The 15,874-nt window shown below is 45.1% G+C and overlaps 1 protein-coding gene across 1 annotated transcript; it reads right to left on the bottom strand.

Moving 5' to 3' along the window:
• Positions 1 to 2,211: 2,211 nt before the first annotated feature.
• Positions 2,212 to 2,667, bottom strand: LOC101995922 (myosin light polypeptide 6-like). The gene has a single exon (XM_005348840.1). The coding sequence runs from the start codon at positions 2,665 to 2,667 to the stop codon at positions 2,212 to 2,214; it is 456 nt and encodes a 151-aa protein (XP_005348897.1).
• Positions 2,668 to 15,874: the final 13,207 nt, after the last annotated feature.

Below are 15,874 nucleotides of genomic sequence, written 5' to 3' on the forward strand. Positions count from 1 at the left end.
ATTAACACTCAGTTCTGCCTTTGTTTTTTAATTAGAAGACACATCATTTATCTCTTTTCTCACATTGCCTCTGAGCCAGTGGAAAAGTCCACCAACATAAAAATGATCAGATATCTACGTAGGATTTTTCACTAGAAACTGAAGAGGCATGTGGGGCTGTACCCAGTTCAGTGGGCTTTCCACCTGTCACCACTTACAACAAGCTCCGCCCACCACAGGGCTGAAATAATTCTATTATTTAAACCCTGGCATCTTGGAGAAAATAAAGAGCCTAGATAATAGAGTGCAATTATAATTTGTTCTTTGTGGGTTTCACAAAGAATGCATTTTCCTTTCTCCCCAAGCTTGAAAGAAGCCAAAGCTAAGCTGGGTGTTGCACATACATCAGGGGAGCCTGAGGCCCTGTGAAAGGCTGTTTCAAATGCTTTGAAAGAGATAGTTTTATTCCCCTTATCTTACTTTAGCTCCTTTGCTTTCAATGAGGCACAACCCCTTAACAAACCGTGCCTGTACTGGAAAAGTCATAACTACACAGTTCACCAAAGAGCATACTGCAGAAGGGAGGGAAGGGAGAAGAAGGGGATGGAGGGGGAGAGAGAGAGAGGAGGGAGAAAGGAAGGAAAAGGAGGGAAGAAAATGTGATGGAAAGAAAAGAGAAGGAAGGGGTAGAAAGGAAGAAAAGAGAAAGAAGGGAGGGAGGGATTGAGGGAGAAAGGGAGGGAGGGAGAAAGGGAAGGAGGAAGGGAGGGAGGGAGGGAGAAAGGGAAGGAGGAAGGGAGGGAGGGAGGGAGAAAAAGAAAGAGAAAGCTCACCTACATTGTGATAGAGTACAAAGACAGACAAGAGGCCATAGGCATGATACACAGGAAGCTGCAGGAGGGGTAAGCTGTGATTGTTTGAGCTGCGAACTGCAATAGGTAGCCCACCTAAACCAAAACCAGCCAAAGAAACAAGTAACACAATATATAAAACCCAAAGCCAGCCTTTCAGGAGAGGACAGGAGTTCCTTAAACTCCCACGTGTTCCTGGGGTTTCCTTTCCTTTGAATTTGATCAAATCACTGAACACAAAAGCCCAGTTTCTACTATCTGCACAAGACACAGAACAGGAGCTGATTGTGGAGGAGAGTTTCATCACAAACAATGGTCATCTCTGATTCCTATAATTAGCTAGATTACTTAGATGGAGACTTCTCAAATGAAAACATAAGATTTTATAATCTTACATTAATCACACAAACCCGAATCATAACATTTGAGCAAACCAATTCCCATAGCTGCTATGCTTCATTTTCCCATCACTTTATAGCACATCCGTTGCTGATGCAGAGAGCGGGGGACCCTTCCCTCCCTTCCTGATGATTTGCTGCAGCAGACAGCTGTCCAACCGGAGATGCCTCCACTGCATCCCAAACCCCCTACATCTGTCCAAACACCAGGACTCTGTCAGCATTCAAATGGACACCTTGAAATGCCCTGTGACGCCCCCCTCCTCCTGTCTCAGCATGTCCGTCAGCTTGTTAGCGTCTCCAGCAACCATTCTTGCCTTCCTAATTGCCACTGCTGGCCCTTCTTCTCCAGGCCCTAATCACAGCAAGTTTCCTGCCTCACACGCGTGTTTCCGGCCCCTTCTTTAGTTCCATTTTTCTCCATCCAATCAAACAGAAATGTGGCCAAATTAAAGTTTTCTTATGCCTCATTGCTTGATTAATGCAAAGTTTGAAACCACCTAAACTGTGTGTGTTGTAAAGAGCCAGCCGTTTCTCACTTGGGAGCCTCTAATGATGGCTGTATTAGAGAAAGGCCAAAGATTTCTCCTGCCATCATCAGTCTTCAGGGGCCTATATGATGCATAAACCCCGTGACCCAAGAGTTCCTTGACTACATCATCTGCAATCAAATTAGCCTATTTGTCATCACTTTTTCAAACATATTTTATTTAATTCTTTTAGAATTTCATACATTTATTTTGCTTATATTTATCCAACTCTCCTCCCCCCAACTCTTTCCACATCCATTTTCACCTCCCTGTGTCTCCCCAACTTCATGTCTTCTTCTGTTTTTTTAAGAGTAAAGAAAGAAACTTTTATTTGGTGAAGACAGAAATCCAGAAGAGACCAGATGGCAAGGTACTATGACAGGGAAAGCCTAGGAGGAGCCACAGAGAGATCCCACACTGGACAAGGCACAGGCTCAGGATCTGGAAATGTCCTCAGCCATTCAGCACCATCTGGACAAGCTCTTCACAGCCGATGCAACCATTGCTGTCTTCGTGACCTGCCCCCAGCATCTCCACTTCTTCCTCTGCCATCTTCTCTCCCAGTGTGACAAGGACATGCCAGATTTCAGCACCCATAATGATACCATTCCCTTCCTTGTCAAACACATGAAGGTCTTCAACATAGTCCTCCCAAGGTCCCTGGTCCTTGTTCTTGGCCACAGTCTGCAGCATGGGCAGGAAGTGCTCAAAGTCCAGCACCTTCACACTCATCTCATACTTTTTGGAGTTCCCCAGGACCTTGAACACCTCGGCATTGATAGGGTTCTGGCCCAAGGCCTGCATCCTGTTCCCACATTGGCTGTATGGGATTTTGCCATCACCTGATCGATCAAACAGCTGGAAAGTCTTCTTGAATCCTGCAGTCTGATCCTTGGTGAAGTCACACATCTTGGCTGCTCAGCTCTGCGTGAGCCATGTCTTCTTTGTTTAAGCAACCTATTGACTCAAATTTGTACAGCCCACCTGCTCTGCCACATATATGCCTCGTGTGTGTGTGTGTGTGTGTGTGTGTGTGTGTGTGTGTGTGTGTTGCCAGAAGATGTTTCTTTCATAAAGTACAAGTTAACTTGTACCTTATTTTTCTGAAAATTGCTTGGAAAGTACAGAATTGAGACAAAGGTAAGTGGATCAGCCTGTTGGCGCTTTGGAATCCTAACCCACCACTCTGATGCTAGGGAAGTTCAAGACCTGGGGTTGTAGACGAGAACACTGCAAGGTAAATATTAAAAACAGTCATTTCTAAATCTTACAATGGTCATACCTCTTTGGCACATGCATTTTTTTATATATTATAATTTTGTTGACTTAGTTTTATCACAGCTAGTTAAGAGCATATTCTGATACTGCCACCTGGCAAATAAATCAGAAATCTATAATGAGTCACCCTGATTGAATTGGGCCATTGGCAAATATTGTCTACAATTCATTTTCAGCATCCTGAAGTACTGCAGAGAATCCATAAATATGGTGCTCATAAGTTTCTGACCAAAACAATATAGCCTAGAGTTTTGACCCACCACCACCTGCAGTGACACCAGAGCTTTCATTCCGAGAGAACTGCACAGCATGAGTTAGCTTGAGAGACCGAGACAACCCACCCCTCCATGTGGATGGTAGCCTTCCCCTCAGGCCCAGCTTACTAAGAGCAGCAATCACGGCTCCAGTTTGATCTTTACTCCTAGGCTTCTCCATAAACTGCTTCTACTCTAGGGCCAACCTTCATGCCTAACCAAATTGTTGCTGCGATTTCATATATTGCAGGTGTCCAAAACCTTGGCTGTTATGTCTTGGGCTAGGATTACCCTGAGCTAATCACTATGGCACCCAAAGGTATTAAGACAACACTGAGACAGTTACCCTCAGCGGGGTTCACTTCTGGAAGGAGAAGGAGCAAGGGTCAAGTGCACAGAAATGGCGACATGCACACTGAGAGGAGCTACTGGTGCATGGCTACGGTGCATTCCGTGGTTATGCATTAACCACTTACACCATTATTCTGGACACATGCAATCACAATTCTTCCCCCCCCCCCCGAACAATACGAAGCCTCACCAACAGACAATTCAAAGTCTCAGGAAACCCTGATTGCTCTTAGAGCTGATGAGGGAGGGGGACTTGATCGGGGGAGGGGGAGGGAAATGGGAGGCAGTGGCTGGGAGGAGGCAGAAATCCTTAATAAATAAATAAATTAAAAAAAATAAATTAACTCTTCAAGTAAAAAAAAGTCTCCCAGTTAGTGATTTGACATGATTCTAGAATTACTGGATGCTACACCACCAACAATTCCCCCTGCTATCCTGCAAACTATTCCTAAGGTGACGTTTCTCGGACCTTTGGTAGACTGCCTTAGAAAGGTGTCTCCCCTCCCTCTCTCCTCCTGTGTTTCTTCTCTACTTTCTGCTGTCACCACTGTCCTGTGTGTAACTGCTATTTAGCCAACCCCGTCTAAGCACAACCTGTAACCACCTCCCCCAATTCCTGCCTTGTGGCTTCCCTGTTGCTTCCAAGATATGGAATTCCGTAAAAGCCTTTCTTGGAGTTCATAGAAGTCTCACTCCTGTGATTGTTGGTCTTGGCTATCGTGCTTCTGGGTGGGTCGGTGAGAGTGTTTCCTGGGAGGATTAGCTAAAGGCGGAGACCCTCCCAGAAAGTAGGCAGAACCTTCTGGTGGCAGCTGAGACAGATAGGTCTGTCTTTGACCTCCCACTTCTAACTGTAGAGTCCATCTACCCTGCCGCTGCTGCCATAGCCACTGCTATCAGGGCTGTTCTTGCCGCTGCTGCCACCATCCTCTGCAAATGTCAGATCCCAGCTTCTTCAGCTTTTCCATGTGAACTGAAGACCAGCAACTCTACAGGAATTCTCTAGCTCAACTGAGCTGGATTGGCATTGCTTAGACACTCAGTCTTGTATATTGAACAGCTTCTGGGTTGTTATTCTCTGCCATATGTGTTGTTCTTTTGGAAAACTACAACTCCCAGAATCCCCCTGGACTATGGTTGCCTGTGCGCACACCTGAGATATTCTTCCCAGATTGCCTTGGGCCCCCCGTTAAAAGGCAGGGGCCACACGAGGCCGCCCCCCTCGCCCTGCCTCTTCCTTGTGTGTCGCACCCCCTTCGCCCTTTTGTGTTTCCCTCCCCCATTAAAGCGAACCCACGTGGGAGCCGCCGTGTCGTGTCTGTGTTTGTTCTGCCGTGTGTGTCTGTCCCGTGCCCCGTGTTCAAGAAGAACACCCCCTGCACCCGCCTTTTTTATTATTTTTTAAGAACAACAATATGCAGCCAGCCATTGTGGGACTATGTGACCTCTACCGTGCAAGCAAGGTCTCAGTCTTCCTAATGCTGGGACCCTTCAATACGGTTCCTCATGTTGTTGTGACCCCCCCCCCAGCCATGAAATTATTTCATTGCCGCTTCATAACTGTAATTTTGCTGCTGCTATGAACTGTAATGTAAATATCTGGAACGCAGGATACGTGAGCCCTGTGGGAGTCACCACACAATGGCTGTTGACCACGGGTGTAAGCTAATGCAATTTGTACTCTCTCGTTTTTACCCTCTGGAGAATCCTGACTCATACAACCCAGAAGGGCAAAAGAATGGAGCTGTGAGGGCAGACTTCAGACTATGTGAGGACTGGAGCGGATTCAAACCTTCCCTGCTCTCCCCAGGGCTCCTCTTCTTGCCTGCGTACTATCCGAGGACACACATTATCCGTTATCCAGCTTCTCAGTAGACAGCCCTGGGATTTAAGTGCTTTACATACTATTGCACTGATTGGCGAGCTCAACAATGTTTACTGGTTTGTCGTCTTTCCTTGATGGACTCCTGCTGTCTCTCAACTCTGGCTCCTGGGCTCATTAACACATTTTAATAGGGCCTGAAAGGGACAGCTAGCATGCTAATATTTCAATTTTTTTTCTGAGGAACATGAGGCCAGGATAATATATAATAGATCCCCGACAGTTCCATTAACAAAAGTCAGCAGAGAACCGGACAAATGAAACAGCTCCTATGTTGGAAAAGAAACCAACAAGAAACAGAGGAGTCAGCGGGACACGGCCCATATCATATTCTGCTGGCCAAGTCGTCACTTGGTCAACTGCTCAGAAGTTTGTTAGTTCTGCATATGAATGGACTTCCCTTGTGTGCTGTCTTCTCTGGAGTGGCCCAGGGGAAGAATGTCATTTCTGGGGTCTGAACTTCCTAAGAGTGTGATTCCTGCATCCTTGGGATTATTTTACAGTCTACAGAATGCAGCAGGCTCTTTCCTTCCCCTGGGTTATTTTGGCAGTGCAGATAGGTCACTTGCAAATCTAGCATCCTGCTGGCCTGTTTTCTTTGGGTCTATGTGATCATGGGTAATTCCATAGTCTGGTGCTGAAGCCAACTCTGTCCGCCCACAGCTTCTCAACTCTAGGCAATACTAGATCCTAGAAGCGTCTGTGTGTGCTCTGCCCATCTCACAGCCTCGTGCATACTAGCTACAGCCACAGTGTCCTGCACTTTGAAGGAATTCAAGACAAATGCCTTTATGGATGCAGGCCCTGATGGAGCATCCCTTCTGTTTAAACTGCTCCATGGGAGTCTTCACACCGGCACCTGTGTCTGCACCAGCCAAGAGCACTCAGCAGGAGTGACTCGGAAGAAGACAGATCCCGTTTTTATTGTTTGCTTAACCTGCCCCCCCACACACACACTTCCTGCCTTTATTCTTACCAACTGTGACTTGATAAAGAAAGAATGACTTTTCTGTGCTACAAGGATTCCAGATTAGATCAGATTAGATCAGATTAGATCAGATTAGATCAGTGGACTCTCTGATTCTAGTTTTCCCTAACTCTTCTTTTTCTTGTGTATTTCGTATCATAACCCGTAAGGCAATCTGCCCGCTTGAACTTAAAAATGTATTCCACGTTGGAACACTCCTTGCCCCGCTGACCACCAGCCTTACATGCCCCAGTGAATCCACAGCCATCTCCTCGGATAGTATAGAAAGAATGATGTCATTCTTGGGCGTCTGGCTCTCTAGTGTGGTCTGAGAGAGAGAGAGAGAGATCAGCTCGTAAAATTCTTGCCATAAAAGCATGAAGACACAAGCTTGGGTTCTCTGACACGCTCACAAAAAAATCCAGCATGGAAGCATACCTGTGTTCCCAGCACTGGGGTCTATGTGCAGAGACCAGCATATCCCTGGAGCTTATGGGCTAATCAGCCTAGGTAAATGGATAAACTTCAGTTTCGGTGAGAGACCATTCTCAAAATACAAGGTCAAGAGCAATTGCTCAAGATATCCAACTCAAACCACTGGTCTCCACATAAACCCACATAGAAATACGTATGCATGAACAGGAATGCATGCTAACACACACACACACACTCACACACACACACACACACACACACACACATACACACACACACACACCCCTAAACAAGGCCTCTCGAGTGACCCATCATCACAGTTTAAACTGACTCTCATGTCTGCCACTTCATCTTAAATCTCCCCATGTTCTCTGTCCCTTCTCTGGTCACACAGCAGCAGCACCTCCTTGTATTTCATCTGAGTTCCTGCCTCAGGGAGTTTCCACCTGCTGAGCTCTCTGCCCAGGAAGTTTCCCCAGACATCCTGAGGTATCATTGTTCTCCTCTCAGCTACTCCATGTTTAATGACTTGTGACAGGCTAACTGATCGAAGCCATTGTTCTCTAGCAGCACCACAAAGCAGATTGTCACATGTCGTCCCCTGTAGGCAGGGCTCTGCCTGCTGTGTTTCCCTAGACGAAGGCTGGACCCAACAGAGTAGGCACTGAATAAGCGCTCTGGCAGGCATTCACCACTAACCCTGTCTCTGTACAGTCTACACCTAGGATACCCTCCAACGCCCTTAATGCCACAACTTCAAATTCTAGCAAGGCACCAAAAGCAGAACCCCAATGCAGGCAAGTCTTGCTTGTACAAAAAACAAAGGTTGTAAGCTTGAGTCTCTGGAATGAGATCCAGCCAGGCCCCTCTCAAAACATCTCCATTCAGCAAATCTCCCATGGCAGTGTGGATTAATAGTACTATTACCAAATGCTGGTGCCAAAACTCAAAGCTATTGCCATGCTTTGGGATGCAAGCAACAGAAAGCCAGAGCCAGACTATGCTGAATGGTGAACAAAATTTATTTATGGAAATTTTACTTAAAAATTAAAGAAAATAAAAGGCTTATAGTAGTTTGAATATTATTGGCCTCCATAAGCTCATGGGGAGTATAGCACTATTAGGAAGTGTGACTTTATTGGAGTAGGAATGGCCTTGTTGGAGGAAGTATGTCACTGTGGGGGTGGGCATTTGAGGTCTCCTATGTTCAAGCTATACCCAATGATACAGATCACTTCCTGTTGCCTGTGGGTCCAGATGTAGAACGCTCAGCTCCTTCTCCAGCATCATGTCTGCCTGCATGCTGCCTTGCTTCCTGCCATTATGGCTTTTTGTTTATTTGGTTTTGGTTTTTCGAGACAGGGTTTCTCTGTAGCTTTGGAGCCTGTCCTGGAACTAGCTCTTGTAGACCAGATTGGCCTCAAACTCACAGAGATCCAACTGCCTCTGTCTCCCGAGTGCTGGAATTAAAGGCATGTGTCACTGCTACCCAGCTCCTGCCATAATGTTAATGGAGTAAAACCTCTGAAACTATAAGTAAGCCCCAATTAAATGTTTTTCTTTATAAGCATTTGGTCGTCGTGATATCTCTTCACCGCCATAAAAACCCTAAGACAGGGCTGGAGAGATATTTTATCATTTAAGAGAGTTTACTGGTGTTCCAGAAAATGACGGGTACTCATAAATGGTGGCACACAACCATGTATTCAAATACAAAGCCAAATGAAAAAAAAAATCAATCCTCGTAACTAAATTGAAGATTGTAAAGTGAAGGCTAAGTTTTGGATGGGACTTCTAAAATACCACCATCACTCCCAGGAGGCAGAGGGCACTGGGCAGAGGAGGGTGCAGAATGAAGCTGAAGGGAGAAGTTCTGTGGACAAACAATTGTCCTCTGGACATGGTGTGGCTGTTGCACTCATGAAGGCAAGGCTGCTGTGGTGACTGTCCAAGACCTCCCCCAAATCAAGAATTCAAAAGTGCAGTATGGGGGAGGATCTCCCAATGCCCCATCCCTAGTGTGAAGCTAATGGCAGTTGATGGCTGTTAGGAAAAAGTCTCTTTTCTTTTGCGGGGGGGGGGGGGGGGATGGCAGGGTGACCATGCCCGGCTGGATGACCCTAAACACTTGTTTATGGGCAGCACTGATTGGAGTGAGATGAAGATGGGAAATATGCCAGGGAGTGGTTCACATAGAGCCCGAGGGAGGAAGTAGGAAATGTTGGAAATGAATATGACCAGCATATATTGTATACATATATGCTCACACATATGAACTTTCCAACAATAACAAAATAGAATAGAAAGCACAATTCTGGAAATATGGCATGTCCACAAAGAACAAGGAAACATGGGTTTTAGGTTCCTGTTTAGACAGGGTAAGGAAATGATGAGGGGCACAGCTTGCTTTCTTAGATTCTGAGAGTCTCCAGAATTTAAAGGAGTACCTCTATCACCAGCAGTGTTACTCCCATTGTGAGAAAAATCCTTCAAATCACATGATGAAGACTTGATTTCCCAATACAAGAACTAATTTTTTTTTTTAAGAGAAAAGCCCTATGCCTTGAAATTTAGGGTTTCCCAGAAGGATCGGTATATAGGCTTGAGAAAGCTGACAAACTCTCTGTGGACCACTAATTCTCCACATCTGTCCCCAGGCCATGTTCAAAGGCAACTATAGTTAACTGCTTCTTTAAACTAAGATGACCCAACTTACAATTTAGACAGCAACAGCTGTCTAGAAAGAACTGTTATACAGTTCAGCTGTTTGAGCCCATCCTCTGAATGTACAGCCATCTGTCACTGGGTGAGTTCAAATAAGAGGAACTGACCTCTGAACAAGAGTCTGTCTGTGTCCACTCCAGCCTGAGGTATCTGGAAAAAAAAAAATGGCAAGATCAAATAACTGTCTGGTGTGAAATCAACCAATCAGCATTCATTTTCCATGCATAATTAATGAAATAATTTCTGCAGTTTATTCTAAATGATGGGATTAAAGAAAGAACTGGAGAAGAGATATGTGACCAGTTAAATGTAAAATAACAGCTACTGGAGCAAATCAATGTGGTTATCAGAGAGGAAGTTGCTTTTCCATGATATTTGGAGAAAAGAGGAATCACTAGGGTGCTCATGGGAATAAAGATGCATGTACAGAACCCCCCAAAAAACTGTCACTATTACTTTCTAACTAGGAACTTCTCTGGGAGTAGGGGAAGGGCAATATTAGTTATCCTAAAGAAATCACAGAATAGTGGACTAATCCAGACAAACTAGCTCGTGTTGTCCGCCTGCTTCCTGGGCTGGAAAAACATTTATCTGAGTCATGCTGCCAATCCCTGTAGCCTGCCTCCTTCAGGCCAGCATAGCTTCAGCCACTTTTCATCGTCATAAAAGAGGGAGAGGCTTGTCATGCAACACTTTATCAATGCATTTTCTTTTGGTGATGAGCGCAGCGTGTGGCTGCTTTGGAAAGCATCATACAGCAGTATCTGTCATTTACACACAAGCAGTGAATTCAGTACATAAATAAGGCTCTTGTCAGAAGGCTTCCATGTGGTCTCTACCTTGTTATGGGGTGAGGAATGCACATATGTCGGTGTTAAGGTGTGTGCAGGTGCATGTGAAAACTAGAAGACGGTCTTGTGCCTTGTGCCTCATCCTCAGGAACTATGCACCGTTGGTTTGGGGATTTTGTTTGTTTGTTTTTTTTTTTTTTGGTTTCTTTTTATTTTGTTTTGCTTTGGGTTTTATTTGTTTGTTTTGAGGCAGGGTCTCTCACTAGCCTGAGGATGACTAATTAGCTTGGGATGACTGTTGGGGACCAGAATTGACAAAATACCTTTGTGTGGGAGGTCCTTTTGTCTGTGTGTTGCTTTTCTTGGTTAATGAATAAAGAAACTGCCTTGGCCTGTTGATAGGGCAGAACTTAGGTAAGTGGGGAAGATGGAAATGAATGCTGGGAAGAAGAAGGGTGGAGTCAGGGAGAAGCCATGGAACCGCCAGAGACAGACGCTGGGAATTTTACCCAGTAAGCCACAGCATTGTGGCAATATACAGATTAATAAAAATGGGTTAAACTAAGATGTAAAAGTTAGCCAATAAGAAGCCAGAGCTAATGGGCCAAGCAGTGATTTAATGAATACATTTTCTGTGTGATTATTTCGGTTCCAGATGGCCGGGATGAACAAGCAGGCCCTCCTCCAACAATATCTCTTGTCAGGGTAGAGGTGTGGGGATTTAGAAATATAGTAAAGAATATGAAGATGTGAATGAAAATAATAAAATAAAGAAACATATAGGATAGTATCAGGAGGGAGTTCCAATGAGTCCTGAAATTCGCCCGTGTTTAATTTCCAACTGCTTAAAATACCCCGACCCCAAAAGGTAGGAGTAAGACAAAAACCACATTAAAATGATACAAGGAAATGAACATACCAATTGAAAGTTGTGGGCTACGTTCACAGTTAAACATTCTGTTGCTAGAACAAAACAAGTCACACTTACACCCTAGACCAAAACATTCTGTAGGCAAACCACTCCCTGAATGGAATCCCAAGTTATCTCCTTAAGGGAATTGGAACTTAGTTGGATCCTTAGACTTTCATTTGAGGTAGGAATGGATCTACTTCTCTATTCTTGGAGTACAAGGGCTAACTATTAGCCACACCTGTTGACAATAACCTTGAGAGAGCTGAACTCTCTGCTCTGCACCTAGGCGGGACCTTTGTTTGAGGCTGAAGCACAATAACCTTGAAGGAATAGAGGGTTCCAACTCTCTGACCTTTGGTCGACGTGGAAATAGGCTCACATCTTCTGGGCCTCAACAGATGACTGGCCCAGTCCTAGGAATTCCCCTCCTCCCATCCCCCAAATCGCAGAGTCCCTAGACCTAGGATTACAAACCTGTGAGGGTTCTTTAGGATTAAAGTCAGACCCTGTGGTTCTAAAGCAAACACTTTAATGACCGAGCTATTCGCACAGCACCTTAGCTAGTTATTGAGCAGAGTAACAGCAGATGAACGGATCTTTCTCCTGTGTGTTCTTTGGGGACTGGCCGTTCCTGGAAGGGCTCTACAAAGAAGCCGGTACTTAAAATGAAAACAGTGGGCTGGCAAGAGAGGTCGATGGGAAAAACTGCTTCAGCTGAGACTGTGCCCTACATTCTATCTGTGGGACCAGCATGGTAGGAAAAAGTCACCTCCCGCGTGCTGTCCTCTGACTTCTGCACATGCGCAGTGGCCCACTTCTCTCCATATCAATAAATGGAAAACAAAGATTCTTGCTTGGTTTGTTTTATTTATGTGAGTGGTTCAATCTACGAGTATTTAATAAACACTTAAAATGTGTGTGATAGTCTCCTTCTATATGCACTATTAAAACATGTATGTAGCCAGTAGATTAGTCCAAAGGAGAGGACTGTGTCAGAGCACAGGGGGAACAAGGCAAGAGATACTGTTCAGACTTTAGTGAAAGGGGCTGAGGCGAAGGGCTTCAGGGAGACGGTGACAGATGTGGTGCACATGTAAAAATCAAACAAAATTAAACACAAAGAAAGAAATGGCTTCTGGGAAAAACAAATCCAGTGTCAGCCCATTGTCCTGGCTGTGCTGCTGAATTCTGAAAGAAAACAGAATGAGACAGGTTATGTGTGCAATACTATCATCATATCCATTTTAGAGATTAAAAAAAAAAACAACCTGAAATGAAGAGGTTTTCAACTCTGTGAAATAAGAATTGCATTTAGTCCACATTATACAAGCAGAAATGACTGTCAATTTCTGGTTTCTTTGGTAAGCACACTCTTATCTGGAGATCATACTTTGGTGTCTTGGTTATCTTTGTCCTAATCAAATCCAAATCACCAATAGCTCTTTAGTTTTGCAACATCAGCTTTAGAACAAAAGTACTAGACCTGAAAAGGTTCTACCCACAAAGTCAAATGTTTTCAACACTTACTGCAAGCATAATCTGGAGTTTTTAATTGCTGAAGACTTTGGCTACTCCATGTTTGCAGCAATGGAAAGAATGCTACTCGGGTCAACCACAAGAGGCTGAAGAGCTACGTTCCCTGCTGCATTTGCATTCTTGGGCCTGTCCGGTAGCAAGAGAGGCCGTCCCAATTCTCACTGACTGCCTAGGTCTAAGGGCCTCTCCCAGGGGTGTGAAGGCAGAGAGGTGAGTCAGCCTCCACCCCAGAGCTTCTGGAAACATCTACCATTTGAGGAATGAGGAACTTGGTGCCCACAGGGTGTGAGATCAGCTGCTTTTAGGGGCACAGTGACTGTTGGCCTCGATGAACTCTTAGGAGAGGGACACACGGTTCCTATCTTGTCTCTGAAATGCTGGCCCCATGGGGCTGATTGGAGACACAGTTTCCCAAAGGCCCTCCAAGGGAAAGAAGAATTGCTTGTTTTCCACAAACGCAGATAGTTTTAGGATGTTGTCCTTCCCAAACAGCTACCTTAACCTCAGAAGTCAAATTTGTTCTGAGGTACCGAAGTTCAGATCTTCAGATAATAAGATGTCTCTTTAAGAGAGATGTCTACTCTGTTTTATTGTTCAGATATTGAGGTGGAAATAATTTTGTAGCTATATGACTATGTTTAAAGGTTTTCAGATTTCATAAATTATTACTTTGGGCATAGATCGCATATTCTCAGCTCCAGGCTGCTCACATGCACGTGAAATATCAGGGAGTGCTTCAGATTGTGAGATGTTCATGTTCTGACTGTAAATGAAGGGATGATGATAAATCAGGAAAAAAAGGAAAAGAAAAAGCATACATAACCTGTCAACTTTTGTGGCTGCGTGTATGTGTATTTACCCATGTTTCTATGTATGAGTGCATGTGGGGCTCACAAGATAACCTTCCGCCCTCTGTTCACTTTTATTTGTTTGTTTGTTGGTTTTATTTGAGACAGGGATTTTCCCTGGTCTAGAACATCCAGTGAGCCCCAAGGGTCTGCCTGTCCTCTTCGTCTCAGTGCTGAGATTGCAAGTTCAGGCCACCATACCCAGTGTTGCCACTCTCCTTGGCTTTTGTACTGGGAAGCGAGCATTCAATACATGTGCTGGTGGAGGCCATTTCCCATACAAACCACAGCTCCACATCAGTTATAGATCAGGAAGCCCCAGAGCCACCCAGACCAAACCATTGTCGCTGCTCTTGGTTGCCCATCAAAACTAGATGACAAGATCCTGTCGCAGGAAACATCACACACTCTGACTACAAGAAAACAGAGAACTCCACATTGAACTGACACTAAACTCTCCTCCTACAGGCCAACTTTCATAGCACTGGAAGTCACAACACAGGCTTGCTGGTGGAGAACAGACATCAGGGTTTTTATCCAGTGCTGAATGCCGCATGCTGCAGTCCCTACCTGCTGGCGAGATCTGCCTGCAGGTGCAATACTGGCAGGGCCGTTTAAGGGAGTGAACAATCACTTTCTTGACTGACCCTGAGGCCTGTTCCACAGGAAGGAAGTCATGCCTGATGTCGTGCATGATCAAAATCTCTGTCTAAGGATATCCTAGGCATCACTGGAGGACACTGGTACTGTTCAAAATGCTGAGAGCAGGAGACTGAGTGCTCTAAGGGTTGAACATTCTAAGATGTTCCCGACGGAAAATATAAACAAAGATCAAAGGATGGGGAGGGCGCTGGGAAAGGCTGTCCTGAGGACGCGCCGTGGCTGGTGCGCACATGAACCTACAGCATCTATAGTTAGTGCGCAAAATATAGACCGCCAAAGTAGAGAGTGGGAAGAGGAGGGGCTTTCAAGGCCCCACCTCTAGCAGAGGCGCAGTCAATGACTGATGGGGCCAGAAGGCTTGCTTTTCTTTGAAAGTAGGCCATGGGTAAGTTGCCTGCCCCAGTGGGTGACCCCTATCTCCATAGGCATGGGCCCTCATTAGCTGAAGTCAGTAAACAAACAAACAAAGGAGGACATAAAGTGTGGGGGTGATTAGAGGGCTCTGGGGAGAGTTGAAGGGGGGTGTGGGTGGATTTGATCAAGATACATTGTATATATGTATGAAATTCTCAAAGAATAAACAAAAATAGCATATAAAAAAGAAATAGTACTTTCCCATTGAAATTAGTTTCATGCATTATCCCTGTTTTTAGCCTTCTGGTGTCCCTCTCTTTAACTTTTCCCACCATGCTGAATAGTCCCACTTGTATGACACCATCTTTGTCTATGTTTGCAAATAGCTTTCAACTTCCCTAGTCCCTTTGAGGTTCTCTAATAAGACAGCAGGAAACAAATGGCTGCAAACAGGAAAAATGACACACACACACACACACACACACACACACACACACACCCGCCAGTTGCACAGGTTCAGCAGTCCAAGATCAGGGTGCCAGTACATTATTGCCTGAGGAGGGCCTGCCTCCCAGTTCACCGGTAGCCATCTTCTCCTCTGTCCTCTCAGGGTGATTCCAGAATTCTCTTCTAGGATGAGGACTCATCTTGTGTCACCTGCTCATCGCCTAAGTCCTCCCTCCAACTACCCTGACTCTGGGGTCAGTTGGAAGAGAGGCACAGCATCCAGTCCCTCGCAATGACTCTGGGTTTATTAACCAGTTGTCCTTTCTGCAAATACGCAGAATCAGGTAGATAAAGTTCTGAGTCAAGCCTGTGTAAGCAATCATTTGGCCAGTGCCAAGGTGTTCGAAAAGAAAGAAAAGCAGTGGTAGAATTCTTAGGTCAGAAATGGTTTAAAGTGAGTAGTAGTCGCTTCTCCTGATCTATCTGGTGGTGATGGCAGGCACTGTGCTGTGGCTTTTGCTAAATGCAGTTTGCCTGCATTCACTTCCAACCACAAAAGAGAGTAAGGCTAGCCAAAAAAGGAAGGAAGGAAGGAAGGAAGGAAGGAAGGAAGGAAGGAAGGAAGGAAGGAAGGAAGGAAGGGGAAATGAAAGGAAAGGAAAGAGAAGGGAGG

This window comes from Microtus ochrogaster, chromosome 6 (genome assembly GCF_000317375.1).
Source record: "Microtus ochrogaster isolate Prairie Vole_2 chromosome 6, MicOch1.0, whole genome shotgun sequence".
Classification (NCBI taxonomy): domain Eukaryota; kingdom Metazoa; phylum Chordata; class Mammalia; order Rodentia; family Cricetidae; genus Microtus; species Microtus ochrogaster.